This window comes from Ctenocephalides felis, unplaced genomic scaffold, assembly GCF_003426905.1.
Source record: "Ctenocephalides felis isolate EL2017-DRISC unplaced genomic scaffold, ASM342690v1 CF-g0.4_SCAFFOLD_01170, whole genome shotgun sequence".
Taxonomy (NCBI): domain Eukaryota; kingdom Metazoa; phylum Arthropoda; class Insecta; order Siphonaptera; family Pulicidae; genus Ctenocephalides; species Ctenocephalides felis.
This window is the reverse complement of record NW_020537324.1, coordinates 49,734,319-49,751,958: the sequence shown is the minus strand read 5'-3', so window position 1 is coordinate 49,751,958 and position 17,640 is coordinate 49,734,319. Positions and strand designations below refer to the sequence as shown.

The 17,640-nt window shown below is 29.3% G+C and overlaps 1 protein-coding gene across 2 annotated transcripts in view; it reads right to left on the bottom strand.

Annotated features, from left to right (window-relative positions):
* Positions 1-17,640, bottom strand: part of LOC113368303 (amyloid beta A4 precursor protein-binding family B member 1-interacting protein) — a 517,505-nt gene that overhangs the window by 50,723 nt on the left and 449,142 nt on the right. Inside the window, exon 1 of one of the 2 annotated variants that reach the window (XM_026609850.1) lies at positions 4,012-4,450. The exons of the other annotated variant lie outside the window; for it this stretch is intronic. Coding sequence (XP_026465635.1) covers positions 4,012-4,074 — 63 coding nt within the window. The 5' untranslated portion in view covers positions 4,075-4,450. Of the gene's footprint in view, positions 1-4,011; positions 4,451-17,640 lie in introns of those variants that run through there. 2 annotated transcript variants of the gene reach the window in all.

Here is a 17,640-nt window from a genome sequence, read left to right as displayed (position 1 = left end):
GGATGATAGAAGCAATTAGTTCTTATTATCTAAACCAACATTAAATTGACTATAATAAAATAAAAGGTCAAAAGTATGCGACTAGTGTAAGATGAATTATGTAATTGAATCTCGTAATCTTCAATAAACTTATATGAATAAAATAATATAAATTAAAAAGTATAAAACAAGTTCAGTATATAACAATTAGTACAGCAATTAGTAAATATTTAAAAGTGAATATATGTAATAACCCATCAAAATATGAATCGCTCGATACTAAATACAGTTAAGGACTGCATCAATTATGTAGAAAATTAATATTAAAGAATTCGCTGAGGTATATCAATATAATATAAGTAGGAGACATAGAAATTTATTTAAAAATACTAATGTCAAATGTGTTATGAGTAACATAAGTCACAAAATCAAACAATGTAATTTAGCGAACAGAAATATGTTGTTTTTTTATTATAAATTCCAGAGAAAATTTATGTTAAATATAGTTATAACATGTGTTTTTATATCTTGTCTTAAGTTCGTATGCAAAATGAATAATCCCATAAAAATACTTCATTCATAAATTGCTTACCCGGAAAAACTTTTAAGATTATTACCGCGATTTTTTTTTGTACTACCTACTATCATCAGCATATAAATTGCATATGCTGCAAAAGGGAACACAGCGGTATTTTAATCAAATTATGATTTATAACTATAATACGAAAAGTAAACTTATTTCGTGAATTATATTATTAAAGATCATAAAGGATTCGTTTTTGTGCTACATTTATCCCAATGTAAATGATATTATGTAACAAAAGTGTATTGTGTGTTAATTTTTAGCCCCGTAGAAACCACATATATAAAGGCAATGGGCGATTTATTACTATTATATATTTACTAACATTTTACTGTCTAAATCTTTTATAATTAAACTCATTTGTAGTCAAATGAATTTAATAATCAAACAAAACTTCATATTTAATACAAATAATATATTGAAATAATTTACAATATAAGCTATATTTTAAAAAACATTAAGAAACAGTTTTTATATTTCATGAAGTCCAAACTAAATAAACGATATGACAACACATAACAAATAATTCCCAGTCAATTTCTAACTATAGAAATATAATTTTTACTATTTTTCTAAAGTTCGTCATCTGTCTCTTTCTGCCCCATGGACAGCCAGTGGGCAAACAGATCCAATGCATTTTTTATTTTAAAGTCAAGTAATATTAGCTACATTTATATTTATACTTGCGTCCATTAATCATGTGATGTTTTTAGGGGGAGGGGGGTTTGGCAAAAAATCACGAAATATCACGTGGGGGGAAGGAGGGGTATAGTAAGATATCACGTGTATTTATTTTTTAACCATTTTTTTAAAAAAAAGTTCAAACGTTTAAAAAAAAAATCAAAAATGTTAGTTTTTTCACGTAACTGAAAATACACGTGATGTTGGGGGGGGAGGGGGGTAACTTTGAATATCCCTATGTATCACCAAGCGGGAGGAGGTGTCCAAAAATCCTTAAAAACTCACTCATGTGATTAATGGACGCCCCCTTATCTATGTCTACATTATTTAACCAATATGAAAGACAATTTTTATGGGAACTTTTTTTTACAAAGACTTCATTCTATGTAACCTTGAACTTGTAATTCGTGAGAAATGTTCATCAGCAGAGGTCGAATAACTATAAATTTAATTTATCTCTTGTAACATTGTTATTTTGTTTTAACTTAATTTGCCTTTTTATTTGCTATTTACTATTGTTCACAAATTTGCCAATAAAGGTGTAGTTGGTTGTTTTTACACCACCTACATGCAAAGTTTTATAGAAGATATATAAGAAAAAGTGTTGAATCTAACTTAAAAATGACAATACATCTTACAAAACAATCAAATAACTTATACCCAATAATTATATTTAGGTATCATAAATACAAGAAGTTGAAACTAAAAAACAAACACCAAAAAAAAACTTTGGATATGAATATTGCTACATTTCTGTTCATCTTCTAATTGAGACGTTGTAAGTGTTAAGATGATAGCAGGTTACAAATCTTTTGCCTTCTACCTTAAAATAGTATCACTAAAAAATCTAAAAAAAATCTAAAAAAAATGTATAAAATACTAACATTAAAAAAATTCTATACTTTGCTTGTTTTTGAGATAATGCTGGTGGACCTTTTTACCCGCGCACCTTTAAGCTCTACATAAAGTTTTGAAAATAGATCTGATATATAATATCCTATATAAACTTTTGAAAATAGATCTGATAAAAATATCCTACATAAACTACTGAAAATATATGTATTTTATGGAAAACTCTCGTTCAAAATAGTATACTAGTTCTAATTCTATGAAAATATGTGTAACATTAGTAGTAATAAATAGTACAACTATTATATTAGAATTTACCATGTATTTTAAAGTTAAATTATTAATGATATAAGACTGACCGGAATTTCCAACACAACAACTCTGTAACATGTTATTAGTAACGCAGAAAATATGTATTACAAACATCAGTACTTCAATATAAAGCTTGTAATAAATTATCAAAGTAGAAACAGAACACAATTACGATAGACGCAATAAAAAAACTAGTGGTGTATGGCGTCGTGCCTTAAGGCAAATTGCTGGAACTTCCCGTACCGTAATGAAATATTCGAAGAGATTTAAATGATTCCAAATAGATTATTATGAATATTGAGACTTTCATTATTATTTGTGTTTTATAGACAAATTATAAGAGCTCATGAATTGGACGACAACGTTGTCCAAACAAAGCTTAATCAAGCGGAGTTGGAATAATGGTCCTTATCTCATATTTCTCAGAATTATATAAACTGAGTTGCAAAAGTATTCCAAATTAGTGGGGTGCAAGGCATCGTGTCTTGAGGCAAATTGCTGGAACTTCCCGTACCGTAATTAAAAATTTACACCCGAACCCAAAAAAATTTACACAAAATTTGTACACATCATTAAAATATCTATAAAATATCTGATAATTTGATGTACATATGTCCAATAAACATATTTGACCGCCAAATGACATTTTTTAACTTATTTTTATTGAGAGTCCATAACCGCTAGACCTGCCTTCTCAAATATTTAATCAGATCTTCAACTTGTGAATACCAGCAAAATGCTTTTGAATTATTAAAATCGGCCGCTCCGTTCTCTTAAAAACTGAGTTATCGTTTTTGGCACTTTTTGCACCGTATCGTCGGGACGGCCAGACCTGCCTTCGCCAAAAACTAATCAGCGCGTCACCTTATCAATACGAATCGAATGCTTTTTGAATTATTCAAATCGGTTGATTCGTGTTCCCGAAATCGTCGACGAAAATTTGTATCCGCGCGCACACGCACACATCTATTTTTTCTAAGGTGTACCGAAATGTTCAGAAACCTTTGAAACGTAAAGATATATAAAAATTTTCATTTTCGATTTTTTTGCGATTACTATAACTTACCCTACGGGAAGTTAATTATTTATTTGAAGTATATAAGTGGAAATTTATCTAGAATTAAATTAAAATCCGAATCTTTATCGATATTAAAAAAGTTTTTTTTTTTAAATTAAAAAATTTGAAAAACCTGCTCCAAAAATTAATCGTTTCTTCACACTGTCAACAAAAGCAAAATGTTTTTTCAATGAAATGTTTTATTCTCTTAAAAACTACCATTATCTGCTATTTTGGCTCCGCATCTCCGAATTGGCTGGACCTGTCTTTGCCAAAAACTAATCACCTGTTCTCCCCATCCATTTTCTTGGTTGAACCGTGCGCCACAAATCGTGGACGAAAAATTGTATCCACACAAAACACACACACTCATCAATTTTTTCTGAGGTATGCCAAAATGTTTAGAAACTTTTGAAATGTGAAGATATGCAAAAGTTTTCATTTTTGATTTTTGGGCGATTACCATAACTACTGGAAATTCAGTTTCTAAAGTAGAAACAGAACACCATTATCATCGACGCAATAAAAAAATTATGCAATAAAACCTTACCGATTCATCTGAGTAATTCGATTCGGCATCTTCAAACTCGCTTTCTTCCCAAGTGGTATCCATAATTCACCAACAACGGTCACACTATTTATTTTAATATTACACACAAATTAAAAACACATCTATGATAACATTAAATTAATCGTCCATTTAACACCAAACGGATACGATCTATCGGACAATGAATGCACATGCACGATACAACGCTCAACTCATCAGGCACATTATAATAAAAAAAGAGCACACATTCACAACTTAACACATGTGAAGATTTGATTCATTTAAACACTCTCGAAAAAATCCGGGAATCGTACATTTAAACATTTGTTTATAAAAAATTTATAACGAAACAGTCGTCGCATCAAACAATAGGTTAAAGTCTGAATGAATGAGTCACCGCGCGTTAAAGTTGAAGCGAGCCAAGTGCAGTGGACTGCCTCCCACGAGATCTCGTACGCTACTCAGCGCTGGCGACGGCCTATGCTCGTTTCTCGGCCTCTTATACGATACGACTGACTAGGGTGAACCGAGGAACGCCGAACGAGTTCATAGTCCATTTCGTACTTTTGAATAAAGCGTCACACGTGAACACAATTTATAAATGAATATATTCATCTTGTATGCGTTCTTGGTACTTCACATATCTCTAGATATTATCTAGCAATATGTAAAATGTCTTAAATATTGTGTATAGAATGTAATATTAAAATTTTACTATTCATTTTTAAAATTTGTAAAAGTATATTAAATTAAAAAAATAATAATAAATTATTAATTTAATTAATAATAATAATTATTATTAATAATATAAAATAAAATTTATAAAATAAAACAGTATAATTGAATAATAACACAGGTCTACAAAAAACAGTTGTCTGTATCGAGTTTGCGACATATGTTTTCCAATGCAGTTTTTACAACTGAACACGAACCTGAAGTCAAAATCGGGGGTCAAATTAAAAAAAATAAAAAATCTAAAAAAGGGCAAAATCTTCGATCTAGTAAATCTTTTGCATGATAATTACAATCTTATAATTTCTGTCGTTTCCTGGCCCTGACTATTGAGTTTTCTTTAAATGATTCATTAAGTTTTTTATATAATTCAGCAGTAATTTGCAAACATTTTTACTCCTCATTGCCCCTAGGTAATATGCAAACATATTTGCAATTCTTTTTCTACAAAAAAAAAATTAATAAATGATTTAAGTTAAATTTAATAGTCATTTACCACTGAACTCGAATCTAAAGTCAAAATTGGGGGGCAAACTAAAAAATAGTAAAAAATAAAAAATGACAAAGTCTCCGATCTAGTGATTCTTTTTCATGATGATTAAAATCTTATAATTTCTGCCGTTTCCTGGCCCTTTTTACCTTGAATGACTATTGAGTTTTCTTTAAATGATCTATTAAGTTATTTTATATAATTCAGCAGTAATTTGCAAACATTTTCACTCCTCATTGCTCCTAGGTAATATGCAAACATATTTGCAATTACTTCTTTTTTCTACAAAAAAAATTGATAGATGATTTAAGTGAATTTTAATAGTCATTTAAGATAAAGAGAGCTAGAAAACGACAAAAATTATAAGATTTTAATTATCATACAGAAGAATTACTAGATCGGAGACTTTACAGTTTTTTAATTTTTCTTCATATTTTTTATATTGGACCCCAAATTTGACTTTAGATTTGTGTTTAGCGATCGCACACACAATACAGACAACTTTTTTGTGGACCTTTTATAATTAGATAACACAAATATTCAAAATTAATATTTGCTAATATTCCACATCAAATTCTTATTATAAAACAAGAAATTTGACTATAAAGGAACCAATTATCGAACTTGTTTCAATGCCATAGACAGCATAAGAATATAGCTTTTTACTCCCTACAGGTTAGGAAATCAATAAATTTTGAAAATCTCGAATCTTCTACAATATTTCTGAATTTGCTAATTTTGGTATTAAACAATATTTTGCTAATGAAATGCGTATAAGTAATATATGATATAACTTTTCTCTCGATAGTTCCAATTATTTTTTCCTTTTTTCTTATTTCTCATAATTTTCAATTGAAAATCATTTTAACACTTCCTTACTAAGTTTTTTATCATTATTAATAATTATTTTTATTCTTCATTCTGTTCTCAATACAGCATTTTTTTCCAGATTTGGGACTTAAAAAAATACTCAACGGGTATTTAAAAGACCGTCAAAAAATCTCAAGACAACTAACTATTTTCAATACTGAACATTTTATTAACGAATCATAATATTCTATAACTATCATTTTATTATCATGTGCATTTTTTCTTCAAGTTATTATTGCAATACATAATATTAGTGCTAGAAATTAATTTTCGTTTTAGCTTTGTATTTTACTGTAATTAATTGAATTAAGATAATTTGTTTTCTGTAATGAAAAATTCTAATCCTGCATCTGAAATAAATTAAATTTATATATAATTTAATATTGAATAAATAAAGTGTATTATGTAAAATGAGTTTCTAAATTGTCATTAATTGTAATAGTTTTAATTGTTAAATAATACTATTATAAAATCCCCACGTTTTTATCAATTTTCTATTAAAAATGAGGTACTTATGGTGAGAATAGCTATAAACATATTTGAGTAGAAGAATGTTAACAAGACGACATAATAGAAAAGTGTCGTAGGCACACGCTGAGAGGTGGGCAGTTGACCGCGGTCTTGGGCACGTTTCGACCGGATCACCCGCAGTGTAAAAATGCAATCCGTAACCAATAAACTGCATTTTACGGTCTTTCCAAAAGATATAGATCTCAAGTGTCTATATATTAGTTATTGTCAGGTCACTAGGCGGCAGTTTAGACTTTTCAAGTTTTTTGTTATTTTCTAGTTCTTGTTAATGCTTTCGCTATGAGAAAACAGTCATATATACATTCTTGATGAGGGTTCCAATGCGATAAAATCAGTTTTTGAGAAATATATATTTGCAAATTCAAAGAACTCGGCAGAGTACAAAGGGATTACATTGGAAGGAAATAACATTAAGAATAATTCCAAATATAAATATTAATATGTTTAAGATAGAGTAACGTAAGCTTTTCAAGAATACAATATGTTCTAACGAAAGAACTTGTTTGATGATATTCTACTTCATCAATATTTTTATTATTTCATTCTACTTCTTTCAAAATAAACAGTTCCAAACTCTAATAACAATAATTGTATCTTGTGAGTGAAATCTAATGTTGTCTTTTCAGAGTAAAGGGTCATCTATTCGGTCACATATTTATAGAAAGTAAATAAAAAAAATAACATGTGCTTGTGTTCCCATCCACCACTTGCTTTTACAACATGAATGATTGAACCCATAGCAAAAAGAATTTTGAAGTTCTTTTAGTTTCATTCTGCAGTCGCCGATCTAAAAGGCAAACATTCGATAACAGCTTTCGCGCGGGCGTACTGGCGCTCTACGCGACGTGCCGTAGTGCATCGCGAGTTGCCGCGGACTGTACCGCGATGAGTAATACGCTATAGTGGGGTGAGAGTGCTTTCGATATGTTAATTAAATATAAAGCTCGAAACTATTAGTTGATATATTACAAAGACATGAGATCTACAAATGATAAAAAATCATGAAAATATATAAACTATATAAACATACTCATTGAAAATATATAAACAAATTATAAGTAGCATTTTGCCTTAGGAGCCGTTCAAGTATTACGTAAGCACTACTACTACACGATAGTTGCCATAATAACGCTATCTTATCGTCTATGTTACGGCAGAATTGGCCCATTAATCAACTTAATCAATAAGAAATGAGATTCAGCTATTCAGATAAAATGTTCAGATGTTAATTCAAGAAATGAAAATTTTTCTTTCAATATACGACTTTGCAATTGATATTTTTCCAACATACTTAAAATATATTATTAATATTAATATATATTAATAATATTAAATATATTATTTAATATTAATTTTCATCCGTTTTCGATTCTAAAAATGTATTATATTTAAGTGTTGACGTGAACTGTAATCAGTAGCTACCTACGCAACACCACAGATGTGGATATGCTTCGGCCTAGATTCTGATTAGAATCGCTAAAGCGCGCAGCGAAATTTTAAACTTTGGTGAAACTTTGTAATTCAACCTATCATATATAGTTATTTTAAGCTAAAATTAGGTAAAAATCTCGGAATTCGAGATAGCCAAGATTATTGGTCTTATATTACATTGCTCATATTCTGCATGTCGGTGTCCATCAAAGAATATAAAACGAAATTCATTCGAAATAAAAATTATCAAACGGATTATGCGTTGAGTCGTTATAGACCTAGACGGTGTCAATTCAGTAAAATGTGCAACAAATGATTACACTGACTAAAAATCCACAGGAAATTGAAAGCCAAAACACATGACCAAGAAGTACAATAGCAAAAATTTAGTTTTCTTACATAAAAATGCTTTCATAAAATGAACCTACCTTCGGGGCGGGCAGACAATCATTTATTATTATATATTGCACACAGTTTTGTGTCGTCAAAATCAAGGTAAAATGAAGATGAAATGAGATGAATTGCCACTAAATTATTTATTTTATTCCGGCCTGGTCTGAAAATATTTTAAATATCTTGAAATTAAAGAGTTTTTTTTCCTAAAATTGCAAATGGTCAAAGATTTATACGCATGACGAGTATACTCGTCAAGATCCAAAAATGTGCTACTTGTTCATGACTAATGTACTCGTCAATCACAATTAACTGTTTAAAGAACCACCGAAATATCAATAAAAAAATCAACACATAGAATAGTATCGACAGTATCGATTTTAATAAACGATATTTTCAGTCTATTACCCAGCACTTCGAGGTACAGTGACCGTTCTACAGTTTCGGAACTGCGGACGGGGAACTAGGAACATGAAAGCAAAGAACAGCGCCTACATATGCTACCCCTAGCGAGTGTAACGGAGAGAGAACATGTTATCACACTCTTCGCCTGTGGTGAAATTATTCGGAACTGTATTGGTATGCAATGAAAACGCATCGCATCGGTATGGATGAATATACTGAATGAGATGCAGCCAGTGAGCTCCCAAATTTGCTAAAGAGGACCAACAAATGTTTATATGTTATTTGAAAATTCTGGGAACAAATATTCACATTTTTGAGAAGTCATTAAAATCAACGAGTCATAGCTGCACGGATGTTGACGATATATGGAGGATCCAATATAATAGACGATTGTTGTAATTTAAAATTAAGATTAAAATATTGAAATACAGCAGTTTCGTACTTTCAAATCACATTATAAACAAGATTAGTGGTGGGTGGCATTGTGGTGTAAGGTAATTTGCTAGTACTTCCTGCAAAGCTGTTTATAATTTTTAAAAGCTCTGGAATTCAAAAAAAAAAAAAAAAAAATCTGAAAACTTTGAAAAATTTTAAACTCATTCAAGTCGGCTGATCTATAGTGTCGAAAATATTGAATAATTTATTTGACAATATAGTGAACTTTAAACATTTTAACTCGAAGTACGGAACCCCAAGAGTTGGGAATAAAATGTGTATTTTTTAATAAAATCTCTATAAAATATCTTATAATTTAATGTACATATGTCTAATTATCATTTTTATCACAACATTTTTATTAACCTTTTTGTGAATCTCTTAAACCGCTTGACCTGCCTTCACACAAATTTGTTTTTTGAACCATTTAAATTGGACGCTCCATTCTCTCAAAAACTGAATTGTCACTATTGACACTTTTTACACCCCATCTTCCAAACGGCTGGACCTGCCTTTTCCAAAAATCATCACGTCTCGCCATGAATAGAAATCGAATGATTATTAAATCATTCAAATCGGTTGATTTGTGCCCTCAAATTTGTCGACTAAAATTTTTATCCACACACACGCACACAAACTCGAACGCACATACATATTTTTTTTCTATGGTATGCCAAAAGGTTCAGTAGATCTTGAAACGTGAAGATATGCAAAAATGTTCATTTTCGATTTTTTTACCTTATATTACCTTATATTATGGGAAGTGAAAAAAATCATAACTAAAATATAGAGAATATACTTCGAGAGCAAGTCGATTAAATGTATTTGTTTTTAAAATAAACATAGTGTGAGAAAAATTTCAATTTGTGATCAAATGCAACACCCTAAGAATGTTCTAACCACTACGAGACAGTGTAAATAGAATAAACAAATACAAATGCAGACCATCAGAAAGAAAAGAATCTAGAATACATAGAGTATGAGAGCACTCGCTTTGAAATCGAAATAAATAAATATATTTTAATAAGTTATAAAGTTATAAGTTTTGTTGCAAGCCGTGTTTAGAAAATGTCAAGATCATGAACTTTGGTCATTTATCTACATTTCTCATAAATAATGCAATCGGATGGCGTGTACGTTTACTGCAAGAGGGTAAATTTCAAAAAAATAATGGAAGTTTATATATCACAAACTTGAGCACTTTTTGGATCATATATCATGTGTCATTTGGACTCATCTTGACACGGTATTCCGTCTTTCGTTTTCTTTTGCATTAGAAAGATTGAATGTTATTTATATAATTAAGAAAGTATGTGAAGTATATGTGATAAAGTAAGTATCAATATTAAAAATAGTATTCATATACAAATATATTAAAATGATATATGGATCATTATTTTGAATTACAGGTTCCACAATATGCCTAAATGACTATAATTAATTAACTAATCATAAGTACATTCTAATTTAGGTAGTTTATATTTCTAATTATTTTGTTGCTTATAAAATTTATTAAGTAAGAAAAATAATATTAATGCAAAAAATAGATTAGAAATACGTATGGTATTTATTCTTCTAGTATGTTTATATTAATAAGTCAAAATTTTAAAATAATAAGTAAATATAGTTAATTAGTATCTCTTATACAAAGTATCTTATAGCTTTAAACCTTCAGACTGCGCGGAAATTGCAAATATAATAAAACTCTATTCTATGAATCCATGGAAATATTTTCACCGTAAACAAACCTATTTGGAAACTTTTTATTCGAGTGCAATGCCGATCTGTGCATAAAAGTTTTTTTATTATCTATTGATTCATTTTCATTATTTGTTCGTTGGATGATTCACAATATTTTCCAGCTTGGCAGCGTTGAAACATTTCACAAACAAGTATCATGAATTAGGCTGATGCCACATCTAACGTTTGTCGAAAAAAATATGATAAAGTAAAATTTTTCATTAAAAAATGACCAAATTACTACAATTGTATTCCTAGTCTCCCATTTAATATATTTCTTTATATCAAAAAAGTTCTGCCATCAATTTAGATTGCCATCAATAAGATTGATCATAAATCGCTATGAAAAACGAGTTCATTTTTATGCCAAAATAAAACTTTACAAAAATGAGTCCATAAAAAAAATTCGTGATTATATTTCGCTTTCGATCAGGAAATGTGAGTGTTACAAATCTTTGTCTTTTCAACTAGCCATTTTTCAATTTTTATTAACTTTAAATTTTAATATAATTTAAATATGTTTTCTATCATAAACGTTGCTATATTAATGTAAAAAAGAATTCGCTGCTTAATTTTATAAGAATTTATCAATTTTAAAAGTCGATAAAAAACGCAAGTTTGGTTTTCATTATTAATGATCGCACTTTAAATTAGGTAATTATATGAGCTTTAAATTTGCCAAATAATAATTTAGAATCCAGAATTCCAATCATAAAATTATTCGAACTTGTTTTATTCTTCTAGTCCTAAATATAACTAATATTATTTCATTTCTAAAACAAATTAAAAAAATAATTTAAAAATAAATTTAAATATAGCTAACTAATATTCTGACATCATCTTTGAATTGCTATTTCAGAATATATTTAAAATCAGCTTTTAAACCACTTCACAGAAAATATTTATAGACTTGAGACGATAATTAGTTTATCATTCCTTCATTTTATGCTTTTTTATAATAAATTATTTAAATATTATTAATAAATCATATACAGAATTTCTGTCTTTTTGTTTATAATAAGAAATTATGTGATGTTTTATGTGCACATTTGATGTACATTCGAGCAGCCTGATGTCAAGCAGTAGTGACATCGGTTTTTGGTTGGAAATAGAGATAGAAAAGCTTCATTTGAAAGCATTGCTGCTTCAATAAAAATTCATCAGTATTATATAAAAAAATAATGTATATTTTGATTGACAAAAAATATATGCATACCAAAAAAAAAGTATCATAGAAACTATAATTATAAAATTCATCACACAGGGATGCGACAACAGTTTGGGTTGCAATCTATAAAATATTGAAGTAGTTAATAAGTATTAGTTAGTTTTAATAGTTAGTAAGTAGTAGTACTTACGGTTAGTGAATATTTATCACAACAGCTTAAGAACCATCAAGTTCTGATCGGTGTTAAACATAACAATAAAAGAAATTGTTGTACATGCTTGTGGCGTTAAACGTAAAAAAAAACATTAGCAAAGAAACATATTGGGTTCGTTCCGTTCCATCCTAAATTGGCGAAATCTGCGCATTACAGTATTCGTCAATTTAGGACAGTTTGGGCTCGGATGGAACGGCCCATTATGTATCCCAGTCAACTATATTTGAATTTTTTTAAGTTCAATGATGTGACGTCAGCCTTATTCTATTTTGAAAGCAATAAATTTCATCTGGCAAAAGCGAACAGTATCGGTGTACAGAACAAAACCGTCCATTGAAATTCTTCTACGTCGTTTGGGTACTTGGCTTATTGCGTTTTCAATTAGTGGATGAGTCGGAGGAACCCTCGCGATGTGGCTTGGCTGGCTCGTCGACTGCACTGATGATATTCTACGTTCACATTTCGAGATATTAAAATTGGGGTAACTGAACTATGAATAATCATCGTGTTATATAAGTGTGAATATAATTCTTCCCGCCAGCCATGCTGACTTAGCATAAATTTGCATATCTCGAAATAGGAAACACGATCTTCTCTGAAGAAATATACTAGCGATTTTAACATGTAAAATACGAATAGGAGAAATGCATTATATATAGAAAATTATATAGTTACATCAAATATTTATTGACTGCTATATTACAATATAAAAAGTATAGTATGTTGAATTAGGATAGAGCGGGACTTAAAAAGGTCCATCACCCATATCTCAAAAACAAGTAAAATTAATATTGTTTAAAACAATATTTGAAAGTAAAGAAAAAAAATGCATAATCAGCCATAACCTTCATTCCTACGATGTCGCTGTCGAGAGATAAACAGCAATGTTCGAAAACCCATAACAAAAGTATTTTCTTCCGTTGTAAGTTTTTTAAGCGCCGTGGTTAAGTTTACGAGACCTTAATATAATTTTTCAATATACGTAAATCAATTGTTTCACAAGATGTATTGCTAATTTTAAGTTAGATTCAACAGTTGTTTTTATATAACATTTATAATAGCTCACATGTGGATGGAGTAAAAAGGACCCACTAAACTTTTACCTTGGCAAAGGTTTGAACAATACAAAAGTAGTAAACAAAATGTACATTAAGTTAAGAAAAGCAATTTTACAAGAGATGCATTAAATAAAAAGTTATTCCAACTCTGCTGATGATTTTTTCTGACGAAATACCAGATCAAGGTTTTTATGTATATTTTATGTATATTTTCCATTGGTTGAATACTGTAGCTATTATTTCGTGAAACACCTTCAAAATTAAAAATAAGATATTGGACCTGTTTGGCCTTGGCTGTCCCATTTTACCCCGCCTATGTGGTAAAACGGACCAGGTAAATTTTTCAAAAACAGCAAAAAAACACATTTTTACATTGATGCAAATTACATTTAGCTAGGAGTTTTACTGAACATAGACAGATAGTTGTTTGTTTTATATCTGTAATTTGTAGCAATTTAATTGGTTTGGTTTTCACAAATCAAATTGGATCTTTGTCCATTCATAAAGTTTCTCAGATTTATTAATTAAATACAATTTACACCTTTTACATGTATGTGTAATAATTAGTCATGCATAATTATCATACCGATGCAAAGAATTCCAATACTGCCGTAATTGAATTATAACAATTCCAGTAAAGAATAATTAATAATAATATTAATAATTAAATATGACTTTTTGCATTGGAACGCAAATTGTTTGAATATCAATTATATGCATAACTTTATTAAATAATGAGCAATAAAAATAATTCTTATTAAAAATATTTCTTATTGACATAAATGCAGCTGTGTGTTTGAAAAACGCTAAGGGGAATGCAATGCGCATATTGAACATACTAACCCACATGTGATAATTAAAATGTATATATATATAATTTATAATGTAACATGTAGCTTACTTTTATTTGTATGTATATATAATTATACTTGACATATTTTTTTTGAATTTGTTTGAATTAAGGTGACCCTATTTTCATGTTCAAATCCTTGTAGAGGAAGTGGGTATTTACAATATAAACTTAGTTTTTTTAATTTATTGTATTCCCAAAAAATATGCAAAACAAAAACTTGCTAAGTATAAAATAACAATAAGTTTTTTTTCTAAATAAATCAATTATTTTTAATCAGAACCACTGAGTATAAGTCTTTTTATATTTTTTGGAATTACGGTCTTTTTCAGTTTTAAGCAGGGTATACAATTCTGTACAAACTTCATAATCAAATAATATTGCTTTTATTGTGTTAATTAGTATGTAATATTGCTATATATTTTTTCGTTTCAAATTTTGTTAAAATAGTCGAACTATACAATATAGACGAACAATATAGTTGAACTATATTAATAATAAATTTAAAAAATGAGATCTCTTGCAAAAATTCAAGGCATTTGGGAAAAATAACCTAAATCCGAGTCAAATGTTGCTGCTTATCTAAATAATTGCTAGGAAAATAAGGAATTAAGGAATTAATTTAACAATAAGGAATAAGGAATAGTTATTGAACATAATCAAAATTTTGGTAGTACTTATATATGTAGCAAGAATGTCTAAATCGAATACCAATGATTGAACGCCTGGGTATGAAAACAACAAATTCAATTCGATAAATTAATATTAAATTAGAATAATATTAATGTACGCGTAGATGGATATAATAATAAAACTGACTTTCAAAAAAAATCTTTTACTAAAGTACGGAACTTTCAATGTACCAATTCCAATGGAGTTGATTAGTCTCCTTTTTGTGCTTTTTCGCTTACTCAGTATACACGAGCAACGTCTTTATAATGACTATTTATACAACAGAAACGCAATAGCTCTTGTTGATTGCTTTTAAAAATAGTGAGGGCTTTTATATGCACGAGCCGAGCAAGGACGCCGGATTAACAAAGAGTTCGTTAAGTAAGCGCCACCGCGCTTATAAATATGGAATAAATGCAGCAAACTGCATTGCGATAAGCGCCGGATTGGTATTCCGAGATACGGCATGCAATAACTAGGAATGGAATCATATTCTGTCCGTATGTTATAAAACTATGTATATGCAAAGAACACGATTTTTAAAAATGAGACAATACGAACTAAGTTACAATTTTATTAGTTCAGTAGTATTAAAACTAATGAGCTAATATCACAGGCTTCTATGAGGTTTAGTGGTAAGAGCCTTAGCTTCAACCTGCAGGTGCAACTTCGATACACATTTCCGCCAGCCTATTATCAAGCAGTAGGATATCGGTTTTCTCTTGAAAATAGGGACTAATATACCTTTTCAAGTGAAAATACCTTTCCAAGTATCCTTTCTCATTATTGCTGTATCAAAATAAAAACCATCACTTTTTAGGCTCGAGACCGACCTCTTTGTCAGACTATGGAAAATTCCGGATTATCGGGCGGTAATGATGAAGACAATCATAGGTTAATAATTAAACTACGAAATCAGTAATAAATACAATCAAAAAAGCTTATTTTATATTTATTACAATACAGATATATAATTAAAATATTTTAGATTTTTAACAAAATTTTTTTTAAGTTTTACAAAAAAAAAATTGATGATTTTTAGTTTCTGATTGAGGATAGTGTTCAATCAAGGCTCAAGTTTTGAAACCACGGTCACTGCATAGTTATATGGTTAAATTTACAGATAAATGTGTACTTTGTCGCTGTATTCAGTAGACTAACTTTCAGACAAAGTAGGGACTACGTATTTCGTAGAACATACTTCGTTCATGAATCTAGACACATCAAAATTTACCATAGACAATGATTACCGATCAATAGCGAGTCCTTCCGAATGATTCCACCAGACTATCGAGCATTCCGAAATGTTGGGTGCGGAACTAAAGAACTTCTACTGTTAGGATTAATAATCCTTTTTATTAGTATTTAAAATTTGAATAAAAATTTTGTTCAAAACTGCTGAAGGTTCAAAATACAATTGGATATAAAAGTTATCTCTAGTATTCTAGTACCCTGTCTATTGTTAAAGAAACAACAAATTCTTAAACTAGCAATAATTGTATATTCTTTGCCATCATCTAGATTATTGATAGAACTATCAGCTGCCTTAAGGACGAACAGGCATTCATCATTCCTACGACTATTACATTGGGTTTCTACTACTCTATTTGTGATCTTTATTATAATTTCGGCAGATTACCCTAGACGTCTATCGAAACCAACCGTTAGTTTGCCTTCTAAATAGCAACGGTTAAGGAACTGGCAGGTTGTGATTACTCTAAGGATAAAAGAAAAATCTGGCATGAGACCATATCGTTTTTGATTCGACTTCGTAGATCAGAAATAAAAAAAGATTTAAGATTTTAAAGTAACAGTTAGATACGATTTTCATTTTTTTAAGCAATTGAGCAAACGATATAATCATATAAATCTTAAGTAAAATTATCCATAAAAACCGGTGTTGGACTATGAGCTTTACACATAAGTTTTTTTTTTTTTTTTTGATTTATTATTCATAGTACATTCAGCTACATTTGTTACAGTTATATATTAATTGACGGCGTGAGAAGGATCGCTATCTTGTGATAGAGCCTTCATAGATGTTAAGTTATATTTTGTAGTAAATCATTGCAGATTCTTTTTTTGAGACGCTTTGGTGGTAAAGGCTTGAGCAGATCTGACGCTAATACGTTTGGATGATGACTTAGAAAGCTTTGTATCTGGTGCAGTAAAGACTAATTTCTTCTTCTATAGTTCCAATTCTGAGAATAAGCACATAAGAATATAAAAGAAATTTGTAGAAGATTGACTATTAAAATAATATTCATTGGAAATATAAAAATAAAATGTTTTTTTCCATATTTTAGTCCAACTCTGTAAGCCAGGCACTATAAAGATAATGACAATGCTAATAATAATGCTCTTGGCTGATGGATTAATGGAGACGGGGAGTGTGTTTGGATATCAAATGATCATAATATTCGCACTACAGCGTATCTATCATCATGAAATAAATTTATGTAATTGAACATCGTTAGTATTGTTGTAAAGATAAATGCAAGCAAGTATTCGTGGAAATAATTAATCGTGGTAAAGTTTCATTCTTGTTCTTCTTAAAAATGGATCGTCGATATATGCTTTCAGATAATAATAATTAGATATGAAGTTTTGCATTTCATGAACTATTTTCATAACTTGGGT